Genomic DNA, 21,829 nt, shown 5'->3' with positions numbered 1-21,829 from the left:
AGGCCTTTCCTAATCTTGTACACCTTTATCCAGGTGCTTTTTCAAAGAGAGAAGTCTAAGCTCACTGGTGCTTTCCTCATAAGATGCTCTCTGATCCAAATAGCATTATGATAAATCTCCTCTGCACCCTCTCTAAAGATAATGAGGCAACCAGAACTGAACAAAATACTCCAAGTGGTGTCTAACCAGAGTTTTATAGAGCTGCAACATTTTCTCATAGCTCTTGAATTCAGTCCCCGAACCAATAAAGACAATTAACTTGCATTGATCCCAAGATCTCTCTGTTCCTCCACACTGCCAAGAATCCTGCCGTTAACCTTGTACTCCACCTTCAAGTTTGATGTTCCAAAGTATATCACATCACACTTTTCCAGATTGAACTCCATCTGCCACTTCTCTGCCCAGCTCTACATTCTGTTCATATTCCATTGTAACCTATGCATGACTGATCAACAGCAAATCAAGTTGAAATATTATCAATAAAGTTTCTCTTTCAATATCATTGAATTTGTCAGGGGTCTCTCTCATCTGTTCCTCAATCACTTTGACCTCCTACCATCAGGCAGAAGTTACCACAGCACTGTTAGGTGGGAAAAAGCTTCCTTCCCCAGGCTGTGAGATTACTGAACGCAATGCCACCTATCCAGGTTTCGTCACGTAGAAGTGCTGGTAGCATTATACTGTTTATTTTTTTAACTCATGTCATAAATGTCAGTCTTCTGGATTATATTTTACTCGTTAATTTATTTGTGGTAATATTACTTTCTGTTGTGCCTGAGTTACATGTACTGTATTATGTACTTTGGTGTGGAGGAACGTAGTTTCATTTGGTGGTATGCATGTAAACAGCTGAATAACAATAAACTGGAATGTGAAGGTAATTGTTGTGGGCCCTTTGATAGTGCAATGTGATTCTTGAGCAAGGTGACCATTGTTCTAGGAAAAGACTACAGCACCTGGCATTTACAAGTGATTCCTTTTCTATGTACTACTGAGGCTGGTTCCTCAAGGATGTCATACTGGGGGAGGGGGTGGAAAGGCAGGGAGTGAAGGAAATAAATTCCCACTATCTATTAATTTCTCCTATTAGTGTGCGTCTCAAATAGCCTCTGACAACCAAGTCCAGCACTGGCATTCACGTATGGCTTAGCTACTAAGCCTGATGGAATAGTTTCTACAGCCAAAATGGACAAAGGCGGGTTACTGACACCTTAAAACCAATCACCTTGGCAGATGGTGCTTGTCTTTTGTGGTTGACAACTCATCTAGGGGAAGGAAAATTCTGATCTCAAAGCTTCACTGCCTTGCGGCTAGTCACTCATTGGGAAGACTTTGGCATTAAACCCCGAGGGGAAAATCTGGAGCTGAAGTCCCTCACGCAATCCTATGCCAAGTTCAGTGCTGACAAGCAACTCCTGCGATGCCACTGTTGCCAATTTGTATCAGTCTCTGCAGCTTCTTTGGACTCATCAGCTGCATGGGCAAAAGCTTGCTCTCCATATCACCTAGACAGTTAGGATGCAACATCCATGGTCAGCCATGATCAAGGGAGGGCCAACTAATCTGGTCTGAGTTTACTTATAATATCAGCATCAAGCGTTTTCAGTCCAGCTGATGTTCTTGATAATTATTATTGAGTATTAGGTTGTGTTTTTTTTTGGTTTGAAGCGGCCCTTTTAATTAATGTTTAATTGGTGGCCTTCTGATGCGTGAATTTCTGCTGCTTTAGTTCTGTTAGTTCAAGGTCCTCTGGTTCTATTCAAAGTAGCTTTAAATCTATTTGATAATCCTGATACCTATTCTTTACCCCAGTTGGTGCAGATATGTTCAGTGAAATCAAATATTTCACTACACTTTATTCAGATGCATTTTATTTTTGTTAATTAAGTCACTCCCTATGCCAAACTAGTATTGTGAAATAAAATTAAGCTCCAAACTTGGGGTAACTTACTAATTTCACATATCTATAAATTTTATTTACAGCCGTATTGTACAAGTTGTGTTGAAATTCTTGGGACGTGCCTTTTATTTTTGTATGGGTTTCATCCGAGTTGAAGTAAAAGGGAAGAGAGCTGAAGCAACTGAAGCACCAATTCTTGTTGTAGCTCCTCACTCAAGCTTCTTCGATGCAATTGTGAATATCGTAGCTGGGATGCCATCAGTTGTCTCACGAGCTGAGAATGCTGAGGTGCCTTTTTTTGGATGTAAGTTTTGTTTTTTATTGTTACTGTTGCACTGTTTCCATTACATTCGTATTAAAGAATTGTTAAATTTTGTAGGTATCATTGTTAAACAACATATTAAAATGTAGCATTTTTAAGCATGTTAGTTGAATTGCTAATGTAATTAAAGCAGGTGAGTAAGTATTTATACGTAGAAACAATTCATGACATGTTCCAAACAGTTGTGTTAAAATGTGGCTGAGTGAACTGACCATAGTTTACAAATTGGGGGGGGGGGGGTTGGTAATGAAGAGATCCTGTCATCAATATTGTGGTTGGTTTATGTTTCATCAGTAAGCCTCCTGTGATAACTTGCAAAGCTGCATATGTACAATTACTCTTCACAAATATAATGTTTATCTGATAGAATTGCAGGGCTGATTTTGCTTAAAAGCTTTGCATATCTTAGTTAAAACTCCAGCGAGTTAGCGAGTTTTATCATTTTCCACTTCCTCCCTTCCCCCCCCCACTAATCATTAACATTTGTTGTCAGAATTGCTTTGCCACATTGTATAAAGATAGCATTTAGCATTTGGTGGTTATTAAAGAGTGGATTGCGTGTTTCCATTTTAATCCCTCACTAATAATTGCATTCTGAGACGAAGGACAACATTTGTTTTTGCATGTTTTCCAGACTGTGTGAAAAGTTTGTATGTGGCTGCACCTGCTATCTAATTGCTCTCTGGTGTCAAGATTTGGTTACCAGTTATAATCTTTTATCTTTCGGTATTCTGATTGGTTACTTTTGAAAAAATTTGAGTTTTTCTTCTGTACCGTATTTTTTTTCTAAAGAGTATTGCTGGATGCACTTTATTGAAATGTGAAGACTCATCATGCCGATTGTATTTTGAATTTGGGATAGATTAATTGCATGAATGGCACTTTTTCTTTATGTTCAAATGGTTCCATTTGATATCAGAGAATGTATACATTATATAACCTGAAATTCTTTCTCCACACATATCAACGAAAACCAGAATACCCTAAAGAGTGATGGTATGAGAATTAGAACTCCAAAGCCCTCTTCTCCCCCCCCTCCCATGTACAAGCAGCAGCAACCCATCAACACTCCCCCTCCCCCACTTATTTCAGCAAAAAGCATTAGCACTCGCCACCAAGCAAGCAAGCAACAGCAAAGCCCCCAAAGATAGACCATGATCTACAGTACACCAAAATCTAATCATTCAACCGGACCATTTGACATGCCACAGGCTCTTTCTCTCTCCCTAATAAAATGGCAGTGAGGTATCACACAACGAGAGGGGAGACTAGCAAAACAAAGTTCACTGATTACAATGTTAAAGTCTGTCAGGTGGCTCCCCCCAAGTTCTCTGACTGGAGTATTGGCAGCTAACTGTCCCGCACCATCAAGAGTATAGAGGCTTCCGACAGCCGATCCACTGTTTGCAATGTTCTGTTTTCTCCCACAACACTTCAGTTGGCACCACTGGCTTGGAATTGGCTCATCCCCATGGCTGCAGAGCCTCAGAACCCTGAAGGCATGCATGTCTTCCAGGCTGCATCCTTAGAATATTGAAAAATAGTTAGTTGATGAACCCCAGGAGCAGGAACCATCGCAGTAATGAACCATAGCTTGACTGAACAAGGACTCTGACAGGGCTCCATCCTCCTTGAAAAGGGAATAAAAGAGACATTTAAGGAAGAAATTAGGCTGCTTTTGCAGATGAGCTCGAAGAAGAGCAAGAATTTCAAGTTGTATAATGTATACATTCTCTAATATTAAATGGAACCATTTGAACTGAAAGAAAAAGTGGTATTCATGCCAAATTCAAAACAAAATTATATATTAGCATGATGATCCTTCACATTTTAATAACGTGTATCCAGTAATACTTTAGAGAAAAAAGATGAGATAAGGAAGAAAGTTTCAAGTTTTTATCAGAAGTAACTAATCAGAAAGGATCTGTTATCATTGGAAAGAGTCCAGAGGAGGTTCACGGGGATGATTCTGGGAATGAAGGGGTTAACATATGATGAAGGTTTGGCAGCTTTGGGCCTGTATTCATGGGAATTTAGAAGAATACTGGGGGGGGGGATTTCATTGAAACCTACCAAATGTTGAGAGGATTAGATAAAGTGGATGTGGAGAGGATGCTTCCTGTGGTGGGGGTAGCCAGAACTAGAGGGCACAGCCTCAAAAATGAGGGGTGACCTTTTAGAACAGAGGTAAGGAGGAATTTTTTAAGCCAGATAGTAGTGAATTTGTGGAATGCTCTGCCACAGTCTGCAATGGAGGCCAAGTCCATGGGTATATTTAAAGTGGAAGCTGATCATGCCCGATTGGTCAGGGCATCAAAGGATATGGTGAGAAGGGAGGAGTAAGGGGTTGAGTGGGGTCTGGGATCAGCAAAGTTGGAATGGTGGAGCAAGGTCAATGGACTGAATGAGCTAATTCTGCTCCTATGTCTTATGGTCTAAACTGCCCTCTGGTGCTATGGTAGCTCTGCCCAGTTATAAATTAGTTCAGATTCATCCCAGTTCCTAATTTTATTGGTCATGGCATAAAAATTTTTGATTTGATATACTATCCAATTTCCATCAGTTACTGAAGGCAAGTACTATAGGTTGCTTTCTTGAAAGTAAAGGCAGTGGATCAAACTACAAAAGATAGATTTTATACCATGAGAATTACTTGATGCTTAGTCAAGATACTTTAAATGGAAAATATTTCTTTTCATATTTTGACTCTTATCTCTGAGTAATTCCTTTCAGTTTTGAAAGACAATTAAAATACCCAACAAACATCATTTCTGAAACAACTATACTTTAGAACCAGCCTGATTAAAACAAAGTTTTTTTAAAAAAGCATTCTTAAGCATGCAAAGTAATTTATAGCACTGAATTACAGCAATTTATGGCAAACTTGCTACCTATGAGTATGTCATGATTTAAAACAAGCAACGAGTGGATGTCCAGGCCTGAATTAATGAGGTTCTCAGAATGGATCAATCAACTTTATTTTTTAATATGAAATATTTTGAACAGTATCTTATAATATCTGCCTTTAGATTATCAGTTATTTTTCAGGTAATGCCTCTAATTTGAATTAACATCTTATGTTTCAGCTTTTCTGCATTGTGTTCAACCTGTATTGGTATCGCGCAATGACACAGACTCCAGAAAGAAAACTATTGATGCAATTACAAAGCGTGCAACATCCAATGGGAAATGGCCCCAGGTATTTGAAACAGATTTAACTAGTTATGATTTCATAGGTTCAATCAGTTTTATAAGAATGTAGTGCAGTATCAAGACTTTTTTTGAAGTTTGCACTCTTTCTCTTTCAAGCTTATGATTTTTCCAGAAGGGACCTGTACAAATCGCACCTGCCTCATCACTTTCAAATCAGGTGAGTAAAGTCTTGTAATAGAATTTTTTGTGCTCCTATTCTTGTTTCAAATGCATACTTTGCAAAGAAGCTTTGAAAACTGGAGTATAAAATCAATGGAATTGATCAAAACCTGGCAATTTTTGTCTCATTTAGTTGAGTAAAGATTGTAGAAGAGCTTTTCATGAAATTAAACATATCTGTTGTCATTTCAGGTAATTTTGTAACATTGGTTTAGCTAGTTAGTTGATAAGCCCATTTAAAGAATAAACTTACTTTCACTTCCATAGTTTAACTTCATGATGATAAGTAAAATTCTCATAAAATGATGTGAACATGCAATTCCAAAAATACTGAATTACTTTTCTCTAGTTTTCTGATGAATTGAATTGAACTTGAAATGAATTTTTGTTAAACAAATAATATGAAGGGTTAGCTCAGGGTCACGATTATTTTCTTGTGTAATATCCCTTGAAATTAGTTTGAGATTTTTGCATAAATACATCATTCTCAATGTTGCAGTAAATATTTATGGCAGGTTGCAGACTACTCCAGTGCTGACTTCGTTGTTTGAGTCTGGCATGGAAACGGAAAGATGGACTCCACATGGAAACCTGTGCTGATTAGGCTGAGTTTAGGGAGTTATTCTGTAATGATTTCAAAGGGTGAGAAATGCTTATGAGCTGCCTTGGTAATAATTTCTTTTAATCTTTAAAGGAATATGTAAGAGACAGTAAAGTTGTTTCCATTTGTAAATGAGACTAGACCGAAGAGACATAGATGCAAGATTTGGGGAAATAGATTTTGAATGGAGAGTAGGAGAAATTGCTTTTCCAAGAGTAGTGAATCTCTGGAATTCTCTGCCCAGAGAAATAGTAGAGATTACCCTCATACTCATTAAATATATTTAAGGCATAATTAGATTTTTGCAGAGTAGGGAAATTAAGGGTTAAGAGGAAAAAGTAGGTAGGTGGAGCTGAGTCCATGGCCAGATCAGCCATGATCGTATTAAACGGTAGAGCAGGCTTGACAGACCCAATTGCCTACTCTTATTTCTTATGCTGCCACATAGAGCCTCAAAACTGAGGAATGCTAGATTCTCTCAGTAAGTTTCTAATACAGGGGAGTTACATAAAGTCAGTGTAATTGTTTCACATTAGTCAGCATTTGAGTGCAGGTGATTGCAAATGACCAGCCTAAGTTATGACAGCTATGACATGTCTAAACATGGGAAAGCCTGGCCAGAATGGAGATGAGGCATCCTTGGGAGTGTCTGGTTAATTGTATTTGTGCTGGACAGGGTGGCTGAGGTCATCTTGAATAAGTCTGTATGAAGATATCAAGCTGCTGACAATAATGTTTAGTTATAGAGTTATAAGGCATGAAACAGACTCTTTGCCCCACCACAGCTATGCTGACCACCATGCTGATTTATTTTAATCTTATTAATATGCCCTTATTAATTCTATAACCATTTTAGCCTTGCTGATTTAAGTATCTGTCCAGATGCCTCTTAGTTAATGATACAGTTCCTGTCTCCATCACCACCTCCAGAAGCTCATTCTACATATCAATTACTCTTTGTACGAAAAATATATCCATTTTAAACCTCCTCCCTCTCATCTTGAAGTTCTGCCCTTTAGTTTTACACTTCCCTCCCATGGGTAAGAGACATTGATAACTACCCTATCTGTACCTCCCATAGTTTTACATTCCTCAGTCATACTCTTCTTCCTACCGCTAAGCTGACGCAGGATCCTGTGTGTTCTAATACTCCAGATCAGCCTCGTATGCTGGACCTTTTCAAAAGCCTTATGAGTGTTCACCTAATTTCTTCTTTAAGAGTATTTCTGCATCCTTAGTTATCCAAATCTTGCCACTTTGCCCTTGTCAATGCTCCTGGTCACTTCTTCAAAAAAAAACTCATTCCATTATGTGAGACATAATTTCTCACACACACAGCCATGCTGACTATCCCTAATCATTCCTTGCCTTTCCAAATGCAAATAATTCCTATCTCTTAGAATCCTTTTGAGTGTCTTTCCCTCCAACTGAAGTAAGGCTCATTGGCATATTGTTCCCTCGCTTATCCCTGGTGCCTTTCTTAAATAAAGGAGTCATTAACTATTCTTCCACTCTCATCTGTGGCTAAAGAAGACAAAAGTCTCTGACGAGTCCCAGCATTCTCTTCCTTGCTTCCCATAACCTCCTGAACCTGGTCATGTCGCAGGGATATATCCACTTCTGTCTGTTTCATGATCTTCAATACCACTTCTTCCTTGATGTGTTCTAGGATATACGGTAACTATTCCCTTCCCAAAACCCATTAAGTTCTGTGTGGCTCTCTATTGTATAGAGCAGAAGAATCTATTTAAGATCCTGCCCTTTTCCTGTGGCTTCTCACAAAGGTTAACACACTGGTCATTAATGGGTTCTACTCTCTCTCCAGCCACACTTTTGCTCTTAATATACTTAAAGAATATTTTAGGATCCTCTTTTATCTGTTATTGATATCCCATGGTCACGTTTGTCCTCCTAATTTCTTTCTTAAGTGTATTTCTCCTTCCTTAGCTTTAAATCTTACCACAGTGCTCAACCTGTATAAAATAAGTGAGCAGTCACCATGTTTAATACTTCCTCCACTTTTAAGTCAATGTGAATGTGTGACTGAGTTTTGGAATTCTAACTGTTTCCGGTATGCTTGCAGGGGCTTTTATTCCAGGAGTTCCTGTTCAGCCAGTACTTATTCGATACCCAAATAGACTGGTGAGTTATTAATGTGTATGGATATATTTTGCCATAATTTGAGGGAAAAAAATTATTTGAGCCTTATTTTGTCAAAATGTGAAAATGATTGAATGTTTGCAGTTATTCTTGCCTTTCACAAGCATGCAATAACTTTAAAAGTGAAGCATATTATGGGATTTCCACTTTCCTCCCATGTGCTAAGGACGCTACAGTTGGTAGTTAAACATCTCTGGTCTTTTGGTGAAAGGTAGCATCTGAGGGGAGCTGATGGAAATTTGGAGAGAATAACATGGGATTATTGTGGTGGCTGAAGGGCTTGTTTCTATGCTGTATGACTCTTATACTGTGTATGATGCCAATCTACAACTGGGGTCGTGTACAAAGCAACCCTCCCCTTTTTGGACGTGCAAGTGGCCTATGCCTTGAACAATGAAGCTAATTTTAAATAAAGATTTGAAGTCACCTTTGTGTTAGTTGAAGGACCAACTCCACTCTGGTTCTACTGTGGAATCCAGGGCATTAATTGTTTATAAGCTCGGTTCTTCCTCAAAGGGTTTCAGTTATTGTATAATGTTCATGCGTGGCAAGCAATGTTGGGCAACCCTTTGCTAACTGTAAGTGTCACATGGAGCAGTCAACACAAGAAACCTTCACGGGTGAGTATGGCAGTTCAGTTTAATGCTAAAATTCTCTCATTTATGAAGAAAAATAAAGACAATTTTAGACAAAAATGGCATTGGTAATGAAAACTAATTTGTATTGTTTGTATTTACTAAATTTTCCATCAGTTACATCTTGAACATATCTGTTCAGGAGAAAGAAGCTTATCCCCACTTACTGAAATGATTGAGACAAGCGAGGCTCCCCGCTCTGCATTCTAACCAATTTTTGCAGGATCACCACTGAGAATGTGCTGATCAGCTGCATCACCATCCGGTATGAGAATTGCAAGGCATCTGACCACAAGACCCGACAAAGGATGATGAGGTCAGCTAAGAGGAACATCAGGGTGTCTCTTCCACCCATCAGAGATATTCTTCAGGATCTTTGCAAAATCAGTTATACCTGACCAACAATCTCTTTGCCCCCAACCATCAGGCAGGAGGTACTGTAGCTTTAAGATAAGGACTGTTAGAATGGGAAGTAGATTCATTCTCCTAGGTCACGAGACAACTGAACTCCCTGCTACCACCCAGGTCTCATCACGTATGAAGCGCCAGTAGTGTTATACAATATTCTTTTTAACTTGCATCGTAAATGCACCTTATTGTGTGTTAATTTATTTGTGGTAATATTATATATGCCGGCTGGTGGCGCAGTGACATCAGCGCTGGACTCCGGAGCAAAGGTTCCCGAGTTCAAATCCAGGCAGGCTGCTCCCGGGCATGTTTTCCATCCGTGCCAGGTTGAGTGTCGAGTTCGCAACTCGGCCTTGTAAAAAAAAGCTGTGTACAGTTGAATGACAATAAACTTGAATTTGGAATTTTTTCTACAAAAACCTTAATACAAAGATTAAAATATGTGCAAGTAACTTGCTATTTAGAAATGCTTAATCTGAGACTCCAAAATAAATTATGCAAAATATTTTCCTGCAGGATACAGTTACTTGGACTTGGCAAGGACACAATGCGTAAGTTTTTTTTGTATAAAATAATATAGCAGTATTTTAAAAAAGCTGGATAATGGTTGATAAACCACCTTTAGGTTTATTCAGAAATTAATTTTCTATTAAAAACAGGACAGAAAGGGGCTATATGAAGCACAGTTTTGCACAGTGATTTGGGTTGTTGATTGTACCCAGCTTAAAAAGTGATTTTATAGAACGTATATGCTTTACAACATGAGGCCTCTGTGCTCAGGACTGGATTATTCAACCTTCTAACCCTATTCTCGGAGAGTCCCTTTATTAGTTTTAATTTTTCAAAAATTGTTATGAGATCACTATTTATTGATAATGGTGGGTATATGTGCCTTTGAATATTGAACTAATTCCTAAAATACAATATATACGGGACATAGTGGTTAAATTATCAGACCAGTAATAAAGAATCCTGGGGTCTGGAATTCAAGGTTGAAATTCCATCATGGCAGCTATGGAATTCAGATTGAGTTTAATAATCAGGAATTTGGAACTCAAAGGAATACTAACTAATCTGAGCAAGGATGACCATGGAAGCAACTGACTCTCTGGTACATTAATGTCCTTCACCAAAGGGGTGTAGCCTACTTTGGATTCCAAACCATACCCGGCCCATGCCATTGAATGCTTGCTGAAGCCTGGCAAGCCACCTATTTGTACCATTACTGATGTGTTCAGACAGAGAAGGAGAAAAGTAGTATGCACCACCTGGAATCAAGCTAGGTACCTGAGTAAGACACAAAGTTATTCTCAATCTAGATGTCTTTGGGAAGTGATACTCATGAACATGTGGGCCTGGTATAAAGTTTGGGTGCACTATCACACTGACTAGAGAAGAAACAGCCTACCTGAATTGTACTTGCAGAATCACCCCTTACATAAGATGTACCAGCCTCCTCCATCGGAATCCCTAAGTACATCTTGTACCAACAATAGGGCAGATTCGCCTGCGATGATGTCAGATTTGTGCAAGAATGTAGCTTATGGATCCACTCAAGACTCTGTGAAATCTAATGGCATCATGTTAAACATAGACAAGGAAACCTCTTGATTATCTTGTACAGGTGATGAATCAATGCTTTCCTATGCTGAATAATACTTAGAACCAAGTACGGAAATTAGTGAGGGCACAGAATGTACACAGTGAGTAGTGGGGGCTCCAGTGTCCATCATTGAGTGGCTTGGTAATGTCACTTTAGCCAATGCTGGTTGAGTCCTGAAAATTCTGCTGCAAGAGATGAGTGAATCAACGTGCTGCATAAACGTCCTTATCTATGATGGATCATTCATTACTTGATAATGCTGCAATATTTACTGCACAAGATTGACATAATGCTGTCTTCATATGGAGGACAACCTCCATTAGAGCTTCAGAAACCCAGATTCCTCTGGCACTATCCCTGTGAAGTTTCTACTTTCTCTGTGGCTGTGGGTTTCTTTTGTGTGTTCCACTTTCCAATGACATAGGGACTACTGTTCACCACTCAAAATTGATTGTTGTTTGTAGGTGAGTTAATGGGTATGTGGGGAAGTGTAAATGTGTGTTTGATGGCTGACATGGATCTGATGAGCTACAGGTTTGGTTTCTTTAGTCAGAGTCATGGAGTGATACAGCATGGAAAAGCCCTATTACCCATAGAGACCATGCTGAACATCAAACACTCAATTATACTGGTCCTATAGTATGACATCGTGCAAGGAACCACATCAAGTAATCTAAAAAAAGAGATATCAGCCTACTGAAACGAGGACTATACATGTGCTAAACATCATGCACCAAAGAGAGCTAAGAACCACCAGCAAGCAGATGAGGTCAAAGTGCTACAGTCACTGCATCTAAACATTTAAACAAGTTCCAGGACAATGCTCCAAGAACAAAAATCTGTACTTGGATTTTCAGAAGGCCTTTGACAAGGTGTTGCACTTGAGGCTGCTTGACAAGTTAAGAGCCCATGGCATTACAGGAAAGATACCAGCATGGATAGACCGTTGGTTGATTGGCGGGAATAAAGGGAGTCTTTTCTATTTGGCTGCCGGTGACTAGTGGTGTTCCGCAGGGGTATGTGTTGGGACTGCTTTTAACGTTATGTCAGTGATTTGGGTGACAGAATTGATGGCTTTGTGGCCACGTTTGACGACGAAATGAAGATAGGTTGGGGGGGACAGGTAATGTTGAAGCAGAGAGGTTGCAGAAGGACTTAGATTAGGAGAATGGGCAAAGAAGTGGCAGATGAAGTACAGTGTCAGCAAGTGTATGGTCATGTACTTTAGTAGAAGAAATAAAAGTATAGACTATTTTCTAAATTGAGAGAAAATTCAGAAAGCTGAGGTACAAAAGGACTTAAGAGACCTCATGCAGGGTTCACTGAAAGTTAATTTGCAGGTTAAGTCAGTGGTGAGGACAGTAAACATGATGTTAGCATTCATTTCAAGAGAACTAGAATATAAAAGCACGGGTGTGATGTTGAGGTTTTATAAAGCACTAATGAGGCCTCACTTTGAGTATTATGAGCAGTTTTGGGACCCTTATCTAAGAAAGGATGTGCTGCCATCGGAGAGGGTTCAACTGAGGTTCACGGGATTGACTCTGGGAGTAAAAGGGTTATTTCATGAGGAGCATCTGATGGCTCTGGGCCTGTACTCACTGAATTCAGAAGAATGAGGGGGATCTCTGAGGAATTTGTTGCCCCAAACAACTATGGAGGCTAAGTTATTTGAGATATAATATATATTTGATAGATTCCTGATTATTCAGGGACGAAAGGTTACGTGGAGAAGGCAGGAGGTTGGGGCTGATTGGGAAATGGATCAGTCATAATGAAATGATTCTGCTCCTATATCTTATGGCCTTAGAGTCTTAACGTCCTCAAAAAGAGTCATAGCCAGAATGTAGATGTTGAAAGTAAGGCTGAAGCATTTTCAACCATGTTCAGCTTGAGGTGCTGAATAGATGATACAACTCTGTTTCCAGCTGAAGTTGCCAACAGACTCTAGCCAATCCATTTCACTTCTAATAATATCAAGAAGTGGCTGAGAGCACTCGATTCAGCAAAGGAAACAAAACCAGACAAAATCCCAGATGCATTACTGAAGACCTATGGTCCGGAATGAACTGTGCCTCTAGCCAAGCTTTTCCAGTACAGATACAAACATGCACCTATTTGACAATGACTTAAAATGTCCATTCACAGAAAAGTAGAACAGATGCCAAATCCACTTACTCTCAGTCAGTAGCAAAGTAAAGGAAGTCGTCATCAACAGTGCTATCAAATAGCACTTACAGCATTTACTAATAATTTACTTTACATCAAGCAGTACTTATAGTATTTACCAATGCTCAATTTCCCCAGGAGAAAAAGGAAGGCAAAAGTTGATTTTTGGTTAAAGGTGAGGTACTTATACAAAGATGAAATAATACCAATAAAATAGGGGAAATATGTTTCTAAACATATAAATAATAAAATAGGGGAAATATGTTTCTTAATATGTTTCTAAAAAGCTGACAAGTATTAGGCATTCAATCAGTTCAGCCACAACTGGGCAAATTATTTTTCTTAATGTATCCAGATTAGAAATGATCTTGTGATACTTGTAAGTTTTTGAGTTGACTCTTTCATTCATTGTAGTTTGCGTTCTGTTCTCTTTTCTCTTTTAGCAAGTATTTGGCCTCAGCTAGCTTGTTTTGAGTCATAGCTTTACTGAGATTAATAACTATCCCCGAGTACCACTATCATATTCTACATCTTACCATTCTAAGATGTATTTGTTCTTCAGAACATTTCTATCATAAAATCTCTCTTAATAGCAGATTGGGTGATACCGTGCACCTTATATTTGCATATACCTTATTTAAGATCAGCATATCTGATTAATTCTAACTTCCTAAATAGTCTTTTGAGTAGAGGCTTCAAGTTCACAATCATAGTGTATAAATACATGTATTACTCATTCAAAATCTTTCTGCTTTTGGCCTGTGCGAAGCAGTTAGTTTTGAAAGATAGCAAAACATGATTTGGAGATAACAATGTTCACATTGTTAGTTAGTATTTTACACAGCTGCGTTTAATGTGACCTTATTTTAGGTTTGAGAAAGCATGAAATGTGTACTTGTAAAACTACAGGTTTGTTAACAAGGAAGAAAGTGCAAATACGATGGTTTTATATGTCTATTTTTTATTTTAGTGATTTAAAGCATATATCACTGCCCTGTCTTAAGATTTCCTAACAGCAAAGGAAGTGCCATACAACCGGAAGGCTCGAACTATTTCCTGTTGAAACTAAAGGCGAGGGGTTTCATTTGTGGTTTTTGCCTTTTTTTTTTAGAAAAAAAGGGATATTTAGTTCTTTTTTGCATTGCACTAATAAATATTCCACCTCACTCTAAGTGAAATGCAGAGGTGGTTTTGAGGTATTTGTCCTAAATATTTACTAATAGTAAGATATGCCTCTGAATTTAAATTACTATAGTAACATATGGTAAATGCAATTTTATGCAGAAAAATGTAAAGTGATCCAATCTGAGAGAATCAACAAGGAGCAGCAGTACGAATGTTGCTCTCCTGAAGGGGTTGCAATAGCAGTGCGACCTGAAAGTCAAATCAGATGCTTTTAGTTCAAAAAGACAGTCACAGGCAAAGCAGCTAGCTACATTTGTAACCATTCCTATTTGGATTAATTCTATCAGAGATACTCCCTTTATTCCACCCACAATTCTTCATAGACTGAAAATTAACTTTTTCCCTCTTTCCCAGTCTCAATAAAGGTTTCCATTTGAAAGATTCATTATTTCTTTTGCCGTAGAAGCTGTCTGACCTATGGAATGCTTTTTTTTTTGTTTTTACATTAGGTTACCTTTATCAGAACAGTTGAAAAGAAAAATGAGCATCTATAGAATTGAATAAACAGTCAATGGTTCAGGGTAAGACCCCTCATCAGGAATCAGCTTGAAATGTCAGACATTGAACATTAAGCATCATTTCCACAGATGCTGCTTAACCTGCTGTGTTCCTCCAGCATGTTGTGTGTGTTGCTCTGGATATGCAGCATCTTTAGAATCTTGTGTTTTAAGAGAAAAATGAGTTAGTTTAAGCTGATAGAAGAAGAATGGATAGAAAGAAAAGAAAATGTTTCTGACTGAGGTTAGGATCGCTTTGGTAAATGCAGTTTGGGGGAATTGTAGGGAGATAAACAAATAAAAGGATGTGTAAAAGCTGTGACGTACAGGGTGGAGCTGTTATAAATGTAAGGGGGTTTCGATTTTTATGTTACTGCGAAGGCTAATTAAAATGGCGTTTTTGTTATGTTAATCTGGGGAATGCGGCTTTGTTGTGCTTTAACGTTGAGAAGGTTTGCGCTAGCAGCTTATTGTGGTTTAGAGGGTGATAAGAGGGTGCTATTAACCAATTGGGATAGTTGTTATGGTTTTGGTGTATTTGAAGATACTGTTTGCGAGGGGTTTTGGGGCAGAAGGCGGGAGAGCGAGACAGAGGATGGACCAGGTGCTGTGAGTCCGCTAACGGGGTCGGACCCCGAGCGGGACGTTCGGCGAGGAGACAGAGACGGACTCGTGTGGAGCGTCTGGTCGACCACCGTTGTTGGTCCCAGGCGGCCGGTCGAGGTGGTCCGAGGGGTTGCAGGGTGAAGAAGAAGGTCCTTGAGCTCCAACGGTTTTGTGCACGAAGAGATTGAACTTTGATAAGTGTGGCGCCTTTTATTTTCCTTTTATATTTTATTCTCTTTTAATTATATAGTTCCAGTAATATCTATAAACTGTAAATCATTTAATTGCATCTGGTGTAATGTCTGTTATTTGGGCGGGGTGGGGTACCTCACACAGCATCCACACAAACGAATTACCCAGTTTGGCGGGGCTGAGGCTGTTTTTCCCTAGACGACAGCGAGCCGAGCGACCCTGAGGGTGGCCAGGGGGGCTACATAAAGAACTGATACTAGATGTCCAGGAGGTTAGCTATTGCGTGTAGTCAGAGAAAAAAACTGAGTTAATATTACAGAGCGATAACTTTGCTGCAGAACAAGCAATTCTGATAAGGCAACAACAACATTTCTGAAATTGTCTACTATAATATGTGTCCTAAAGGGTGTGAAGTATAGAGGCAGAAGATGAGGTGATAGGATGGAGATAGACAGGAGTAGACTGGAGAATTAAAATGACATGTAACTAGAAGCCTATTTGGACTGAATAACATTCAAAGATTCAAGATTCAAAAACTTTATTGTCATTCTAACCGTACATCAGCACTGCAGGGCAGAATGAGACAGCGTTTCTCAGGAGCAGTGCAATCATAACATAACAAATGCAACACTAAATAATAAGCATAACAATAAATAGTAAAACACAACAGCCACATGTCATTTAAAATCAAGCTATAAGTGTCCAGTCCAAAGCAGAGTCAGGTAGAGCAGCTATTTAGCGGTCTGACTGCCTGTGGGAGGAAGCTGCTTAGTAGCCCAGTGGTTCTAGTTTTGATGCTCCTGTAACGCTTGCCTGATGGCAGAAGAACGAACAGTTCATGGAGAGGGTGTGAGGGGTCTTTAATGATGTACCGTGTCTTCTGGGAGGCATCGACTCTGATCTCTGAAGGCATCGATATGATCGCCTAATCTGTGGTTTCTCCAGTTTAAAAGAAGAATATCCCAGAAGGCATGCACTTAAAGTTGGTGCGGTGTTGGGGGGAAAGAAAGAGTTCGAAAGGAGGTGAGCCAACTAACATAGTGGTGAATTCCTCAACTATGCTGTCTGGGCTTGTGCTGGAGGGAAACATGTTAGAAGCATTTAAGAGGCTCTTAGGCACAGGGAATGGAAGGATAGTGACATCCTGTAGGCTGGAGGGATTAGTTTAGTCGGACATTTGAATACTAGTGTAATTAGTTTGGCACATCATTGTGAGCCGAAGGGTCTGTTCCTATACTGTAAATCTCTATGTAATCTCTGCTTCATCTGTTTAGGTTCATAGCTTCTAGGAAGGCATGATGTAAATTAGCAGCTGTTGTATCTCCTGCAGCTGCATGGGAAATTATAGAGGGAAAGAATATTGACAATGGAAGAATGGACTATGGGGTCACAAAGGAATACTATAGTAGAAATGAGAGGAAGATGTATTCGATGGTTGAATCTTGTTCAAGGTGTCTAAAATTGCAAAGGATCATCCTAAGAATACTGATGCTGATGAGTTGGAATGTGAGAAAGAGGGCAACGCTTTCTTTGGCTGGAGGAAGGTGGGATGCAGAAAATGTGGTCAAGGGCTCTATCAACTACGGAATAAGGGCGTAGTAACTATGACCTAGAGGAGACTGGTTGATAACTGCAAAAAATCTTTACTGAACACAAGGAGGTGATCTGTTTCGCGCCCCCCCCCACCCCGATGCTCAACAGTGCATTAATGTTTTATACCTTTTTATGCGCAAAGGCAAGAGTAAACAACTACACTTTCAATGGCTATAATTACTTTAACATTTTAAGTGTAAACAGTTAATTTTGCACAATTACTTAATCGCAGCTCAACTGGCAGAACTCTTGTAAGTGGTCAGAAATGGGTAGCTGGACAAAGAGGATTTGAGTAACAAATATTGGACATATAAGATGCTAGAGGAACTCAGCAGGTCAGGTAGCATCTATGGAAAAAAAAGTACAGTTGACATTTCAGGCTGTGACACTTTGGCAGGACTGGAGAAAAACTGATGAGTAGATTTTAAAGGTGGGGGAGGAGAGAAAAAAACAAAAGGTGATAGGTGAAAGCAAGAGGGGAAGGGATGAAGTAAAGAGCTGGGAAGTTGATTTGTGTGAGAGATACAGGGCTGGAGAGTGTGGAATCTAACTGGAGAAGACAGAAGGCCATGGAAGAAAGAAAAGGGGGGAGAAGCACCAGAGGAAGGTGATGGGGCTCCTCTTCCTCCACCATCACCTAAGATGGTTGAGAATTGGAGTCAGTCATGAGTTTGCACTCCGCCATTGGGCACACTCCACTCTCAACCTCTCTCTCAATTATGTCAAATTCCCTTGGAGACAGCAAAACCACCTGATCAACCCAAAAATACCTTATCAAAATGTAAATTATAGGGTCCAATTCAACACAGATTAAGAGTAGAAATATATTTAAAAGATAAAGAAGAAGTAGCTTTGTGAACTGTCTGCAGGACATCACTAATAGTCCTGTTGGTGCCATCTTGCCACTTCAAGATTGTAATGTAAAGTGAAATCTATAGTTACATAGCATTGCTATTGAAATTGCCATGCTATTTTGAATGAATTGTGTAAAAATAATTACAATATAATTTGATTGCTTTTCAAAAATAAATTGGATAGTAAAATTCATGACTAAATAAATTCTTGTAAACTACTAGCATCAAAAAGGAAATGGTATTGCCACAGTTTCCTAATTTATACTTCAGTGTTGAAATGCTGTTATTGAAAACATTTTCCATTCCATAAAATGAAATTTTTCTGCAGTCTTCAGTAGCCTAAAGTCCGTCCTGTTTTGCACATTTGGAGCAAGTTTAAGATTTTTTTTGGAAATGTTTGAAAAGATTCCCTGTTTGAGTGAAAGCGTTCCCTAGAAATTAATAAGGAGCACAAAGTGGCATTAAAATCAGCTGCTACATTTTTATACCATCAGTGGTATATAATACTTTCCTTGTTTTTTTTCCTCCCTGCTTGTAGGAAAATGATTCATTTAACACTTCCAGTACAGAATTATCTTTGTCACATGCAAATGATGAAGTTTATAGTTTATTCTAACAAGTTTATTCAGCTCCCCAGTGAGGAGTTCAATTGTTTCTAGCTATTCTTTCAGCCAAAAAGTTCTTGTCTGTCACTAATTAAGGATAATAGATTAAGTAATTTCATCATAGGTACAATGTTGAAGCCACAGTTAAAAGCAAGATTGCCAGAAGTGATGACAAGATTTTGTAGAGAGACTAGAGGAGATTTTCTAGAATTATGTCAGGGATAAAATACTTCACCTACAAAGAGTAATGAAGAAGGATGGCAGATGTTTACTCCTGTGTGTTTTACAAGTAATCATGGAGAGACCCGAGAAATTGCAGCTTTCTGCCGATGATTGGAGAAAAGTAAAGATAGTTTTGAGAGAGATGATGGAAGCCTTGATGGAATATGATAAACTAAATAAAGATAATTTTGGATTAAGCTAGAAGGGACAGCTTTAAACAAATTAATATAACAGTCAATGAGCATATGGAGAAACATTTTTATTTAGTAGATTTGTATGATCTGAAATGCACTGCCTGCAAAAGTATTGGAAGCAGATTCAGTAATATCTTTCAAAAGCTAATTGAATAAGTACTTGAAGATGAGCTTTACTGGGCTAAGGCAAAAGAGCAATAAAGTAGGACTAATTAAATGGCTCTTTTTAAAAGCCTTAGCATTTAAGTGTTAAGTCATTAAATTATACTGTGTTTGTCAGCATTCATGTAAAATGGTGCACTTCTCTTTAAATCAAAATAATTTGAAGTGTACTTACTTTCTTTAGAAAGCTTCATTTTCCTTAGGTAGAAACTCCAAAATTTGACCTATAAGCATGCAGCAACTTGCCATAATTTCAGTTTCATATTAATAAAGTATAATTGCAAAATACTAAAAATACTTTGTACATTATACAGTATTTGAGAACGAAAAACTAGCATTTCAGGTTTCTGACTTTTCCATCAGAACCAGTTTATCAGAACTGGATTTCATAAGAAGTCATCAAGAAAAAGTATTAATTCTTATTTTCTCCTGAAATGCTGATAACTCACTACAGTATTTGTACTATTTTCTGTCATTACTTAGGATTTCTAGAGTTTTTGAATTAGGAATAGGTAAATTTAGTTCTTTTACTAAAAAAAAACCCTGAACACAGTTATGCCCTCTGAATAGAGTTTAAAAACTCATGTCAATCTAATTAGAGAGCCAATTGAATGATCCACTGTTGGTTTCTTAAGTTGAAGTAAAAATGCTAAATGGATTTCTAGTTTGCAACTATCTGGTAATGCAAAGTGTTTGTTGCCAGGGATTTGTCAGAGGTTTCTTTCTTATTAACACATGTTCTTTTCCAGAAAATTTATTTGGTTTCCCTTATTGCCAGAGGAAGTTTTTGGTTTCAGTCCTGTACCTCAGAAGAATATAACAACAAATATGCATCAGATAGTGTATTGTTTTTAACCAGTGATTTGTTTTGACTGTAATATTGGTGTTCTCATACAGCATACAAAGAAACAGATTTTGCCATTTTTTAAGGAAACATCTTAAAGGAAGGTATCTGAAGAATTCTTCTCAAGGAAAGACATACCTGAAATGTTTGGTATTTCAAGTTGTGCCATTTGTTCTTTTGCAGGAACAGACTTATGTTCTTAACATTATGTCAACCTTACACAAAGGTGGAAGTTGAGGTAAGATTATAACTACTGCACAAACCAAGCTTGCCTTAATTAAGAATTTGTATTGTGAAAACTTCTCAGGAGAAAAAAATATTGAAAGGAGATTTGATCAAGATGTTTGAAAAGCTTGAAAGATGTTTAATAATTCTGATGCAAAAAAAACTTGGCAGGAGAGCATACACTGACTTACGTAAGTAATTTAGTCATTTTAGAAGTGGCTGATGACACAAAATGAACTCTTGCAAGTGCAGTGGTGCACATTTTGTCTAAATTTTATGCTGCAACATTTTCTGATTACTACTTCCATATTCAAGGAAATGTAAAAGTGCACAGCTTGCAGAGAAGTAGACAATTTTAAGGGGTCAGAGACTACTGGTTCTCTGAAGAATGGAATATAAATGATCAAATACATTGCCAGCCCTGTGTATTCAATTGTTTTAAAAATAAAATACATGCCAAAATTGAACTAGAAATTAAGAAACGATGTCATTCCTGCCAAACTAAGTCAAAGATCAGTAAAGAAATTGAAATCTGAAGAGAAGAGTAAAAAAAAAACATGATCTAGACTGTCATGGGAATTGATTGTAGTTACTTTAAGTTCTCTTTTCCTGTTTGCTTTTAAACTAGGTTATTTTGAGCAATTAGAATGGATTTCAATGAAGTGTTACTATATGGTAACATGAAAGTGATCACATGACTATAACTCTTCACTCTGAGCTAAAATGTGGTAAATAACAAAATAAAGGATGAATTTTACTATCTCCTTTATATAAGATCCTTGTACAGACCTACTGGTATTTTAAATCCGGCTTCTGTTAGATCCTGCGTTGCAACTTGATGAGAGATAGGAATTCAGTTGGGCCAAGCCTTACAACATCACTATACCATTTCCTGCCTACTCCAGGTCATGTACTTGCATCCTAAGCTAAAGCAAAATTTAAGTTTCACATCCTTACAGATTTGAAACGGGATTCCAGAATTAAATTCAAAATCAGGTTTTGTTATTACTGTTTTATATGACATGAATTTTGTTGTTTTGCAGCAACAGTAAAGTGCAAAGACGAAATTAATATGTTATAAAATGAAAAATAGTGCCATTAAAAGAAATAATGAAATATTGTTCATGGAGTGTTCAGAATTCTGATGACAGCAGGGAAGAAGTTGTTCCTGAATAATTGACTGTGGGTCTTGAAGCTCCCATACTTGCTCCTTGATGGTAATAATGAGAAGAGCCTATGTCTCGGATGGTGATGGTTCTGAATGACAGACGCAACTTTCTTGAGGTCCTGTCTCTTGAAGATGTCTTTGATTGTGCCTGTGATAGAACCAGCTATGTCTACAGCCTCTTGTAATTCTGTACATTGAACACTCCATATCAGACTGTGATGAAACTAGTCAGAATGCTCTACCCTGTACATCTACAAAAAAATTGAAACAGTCTTTGGTGACATACCAAATCCCCTCAAAGTCCTAATGAAG

General features: G+C 38.2%; 1 protein-coding gene across 1 annotated transcript in view; it reads left to right on the top strand.

The window, feature by feature from the left end:
* The window catches only part of lpcat2 (lysophosphatidylcholine acyltransferase 2), an 86,375-nt gene that overhangs the window by 13,150 nt on the left and 51,396 nt on the right, over positions 1-21,829 (top strand). Inside the window, exons 3-8 of the mRNA XM_072279546.1 lie at positions 1,984-2,204; positions 5,309-5,421; positions 5,532-5,592; positions 8,279-8,337; positions 9,915-9,949; positions 20,308-20,362. Coding sequence (XP_072135647.1) covers positions 1,984-2,204; positions 5,309-5,421; positions 5,532-5,592; positions 8,279-8,337; positions 9,915-9,949; positions 20,308-20,362 — 544 coding nt within the window. The remainder of the gene's footprint in view (positions 1-1,983; positions 2,205-5,308; positions 5,422-5,531; positions 5,593-8,278; positions 8,338-9,914; positions 9,950-20,307; positions 20,363-21,829) is intronic.

This window comes from Mobula birostris, chromosome 15 (assembly GCF_030028105.1).
Source record: "Mobula birostris isolate sMobBir1 chromosome 15, sMobBir1.hap1, whole genome shotgun sequence".
NCBI lineage: Eukaryota > Metazoa > Chordata > Chondrichthyes > Myliobatiformes > Myliobatidae > Mobula > Mobula birostris.
Note: the sequence above shows the minus strand (reverse complement) of the source record. Positions and strands in the feature narration are given on the sequence as shown.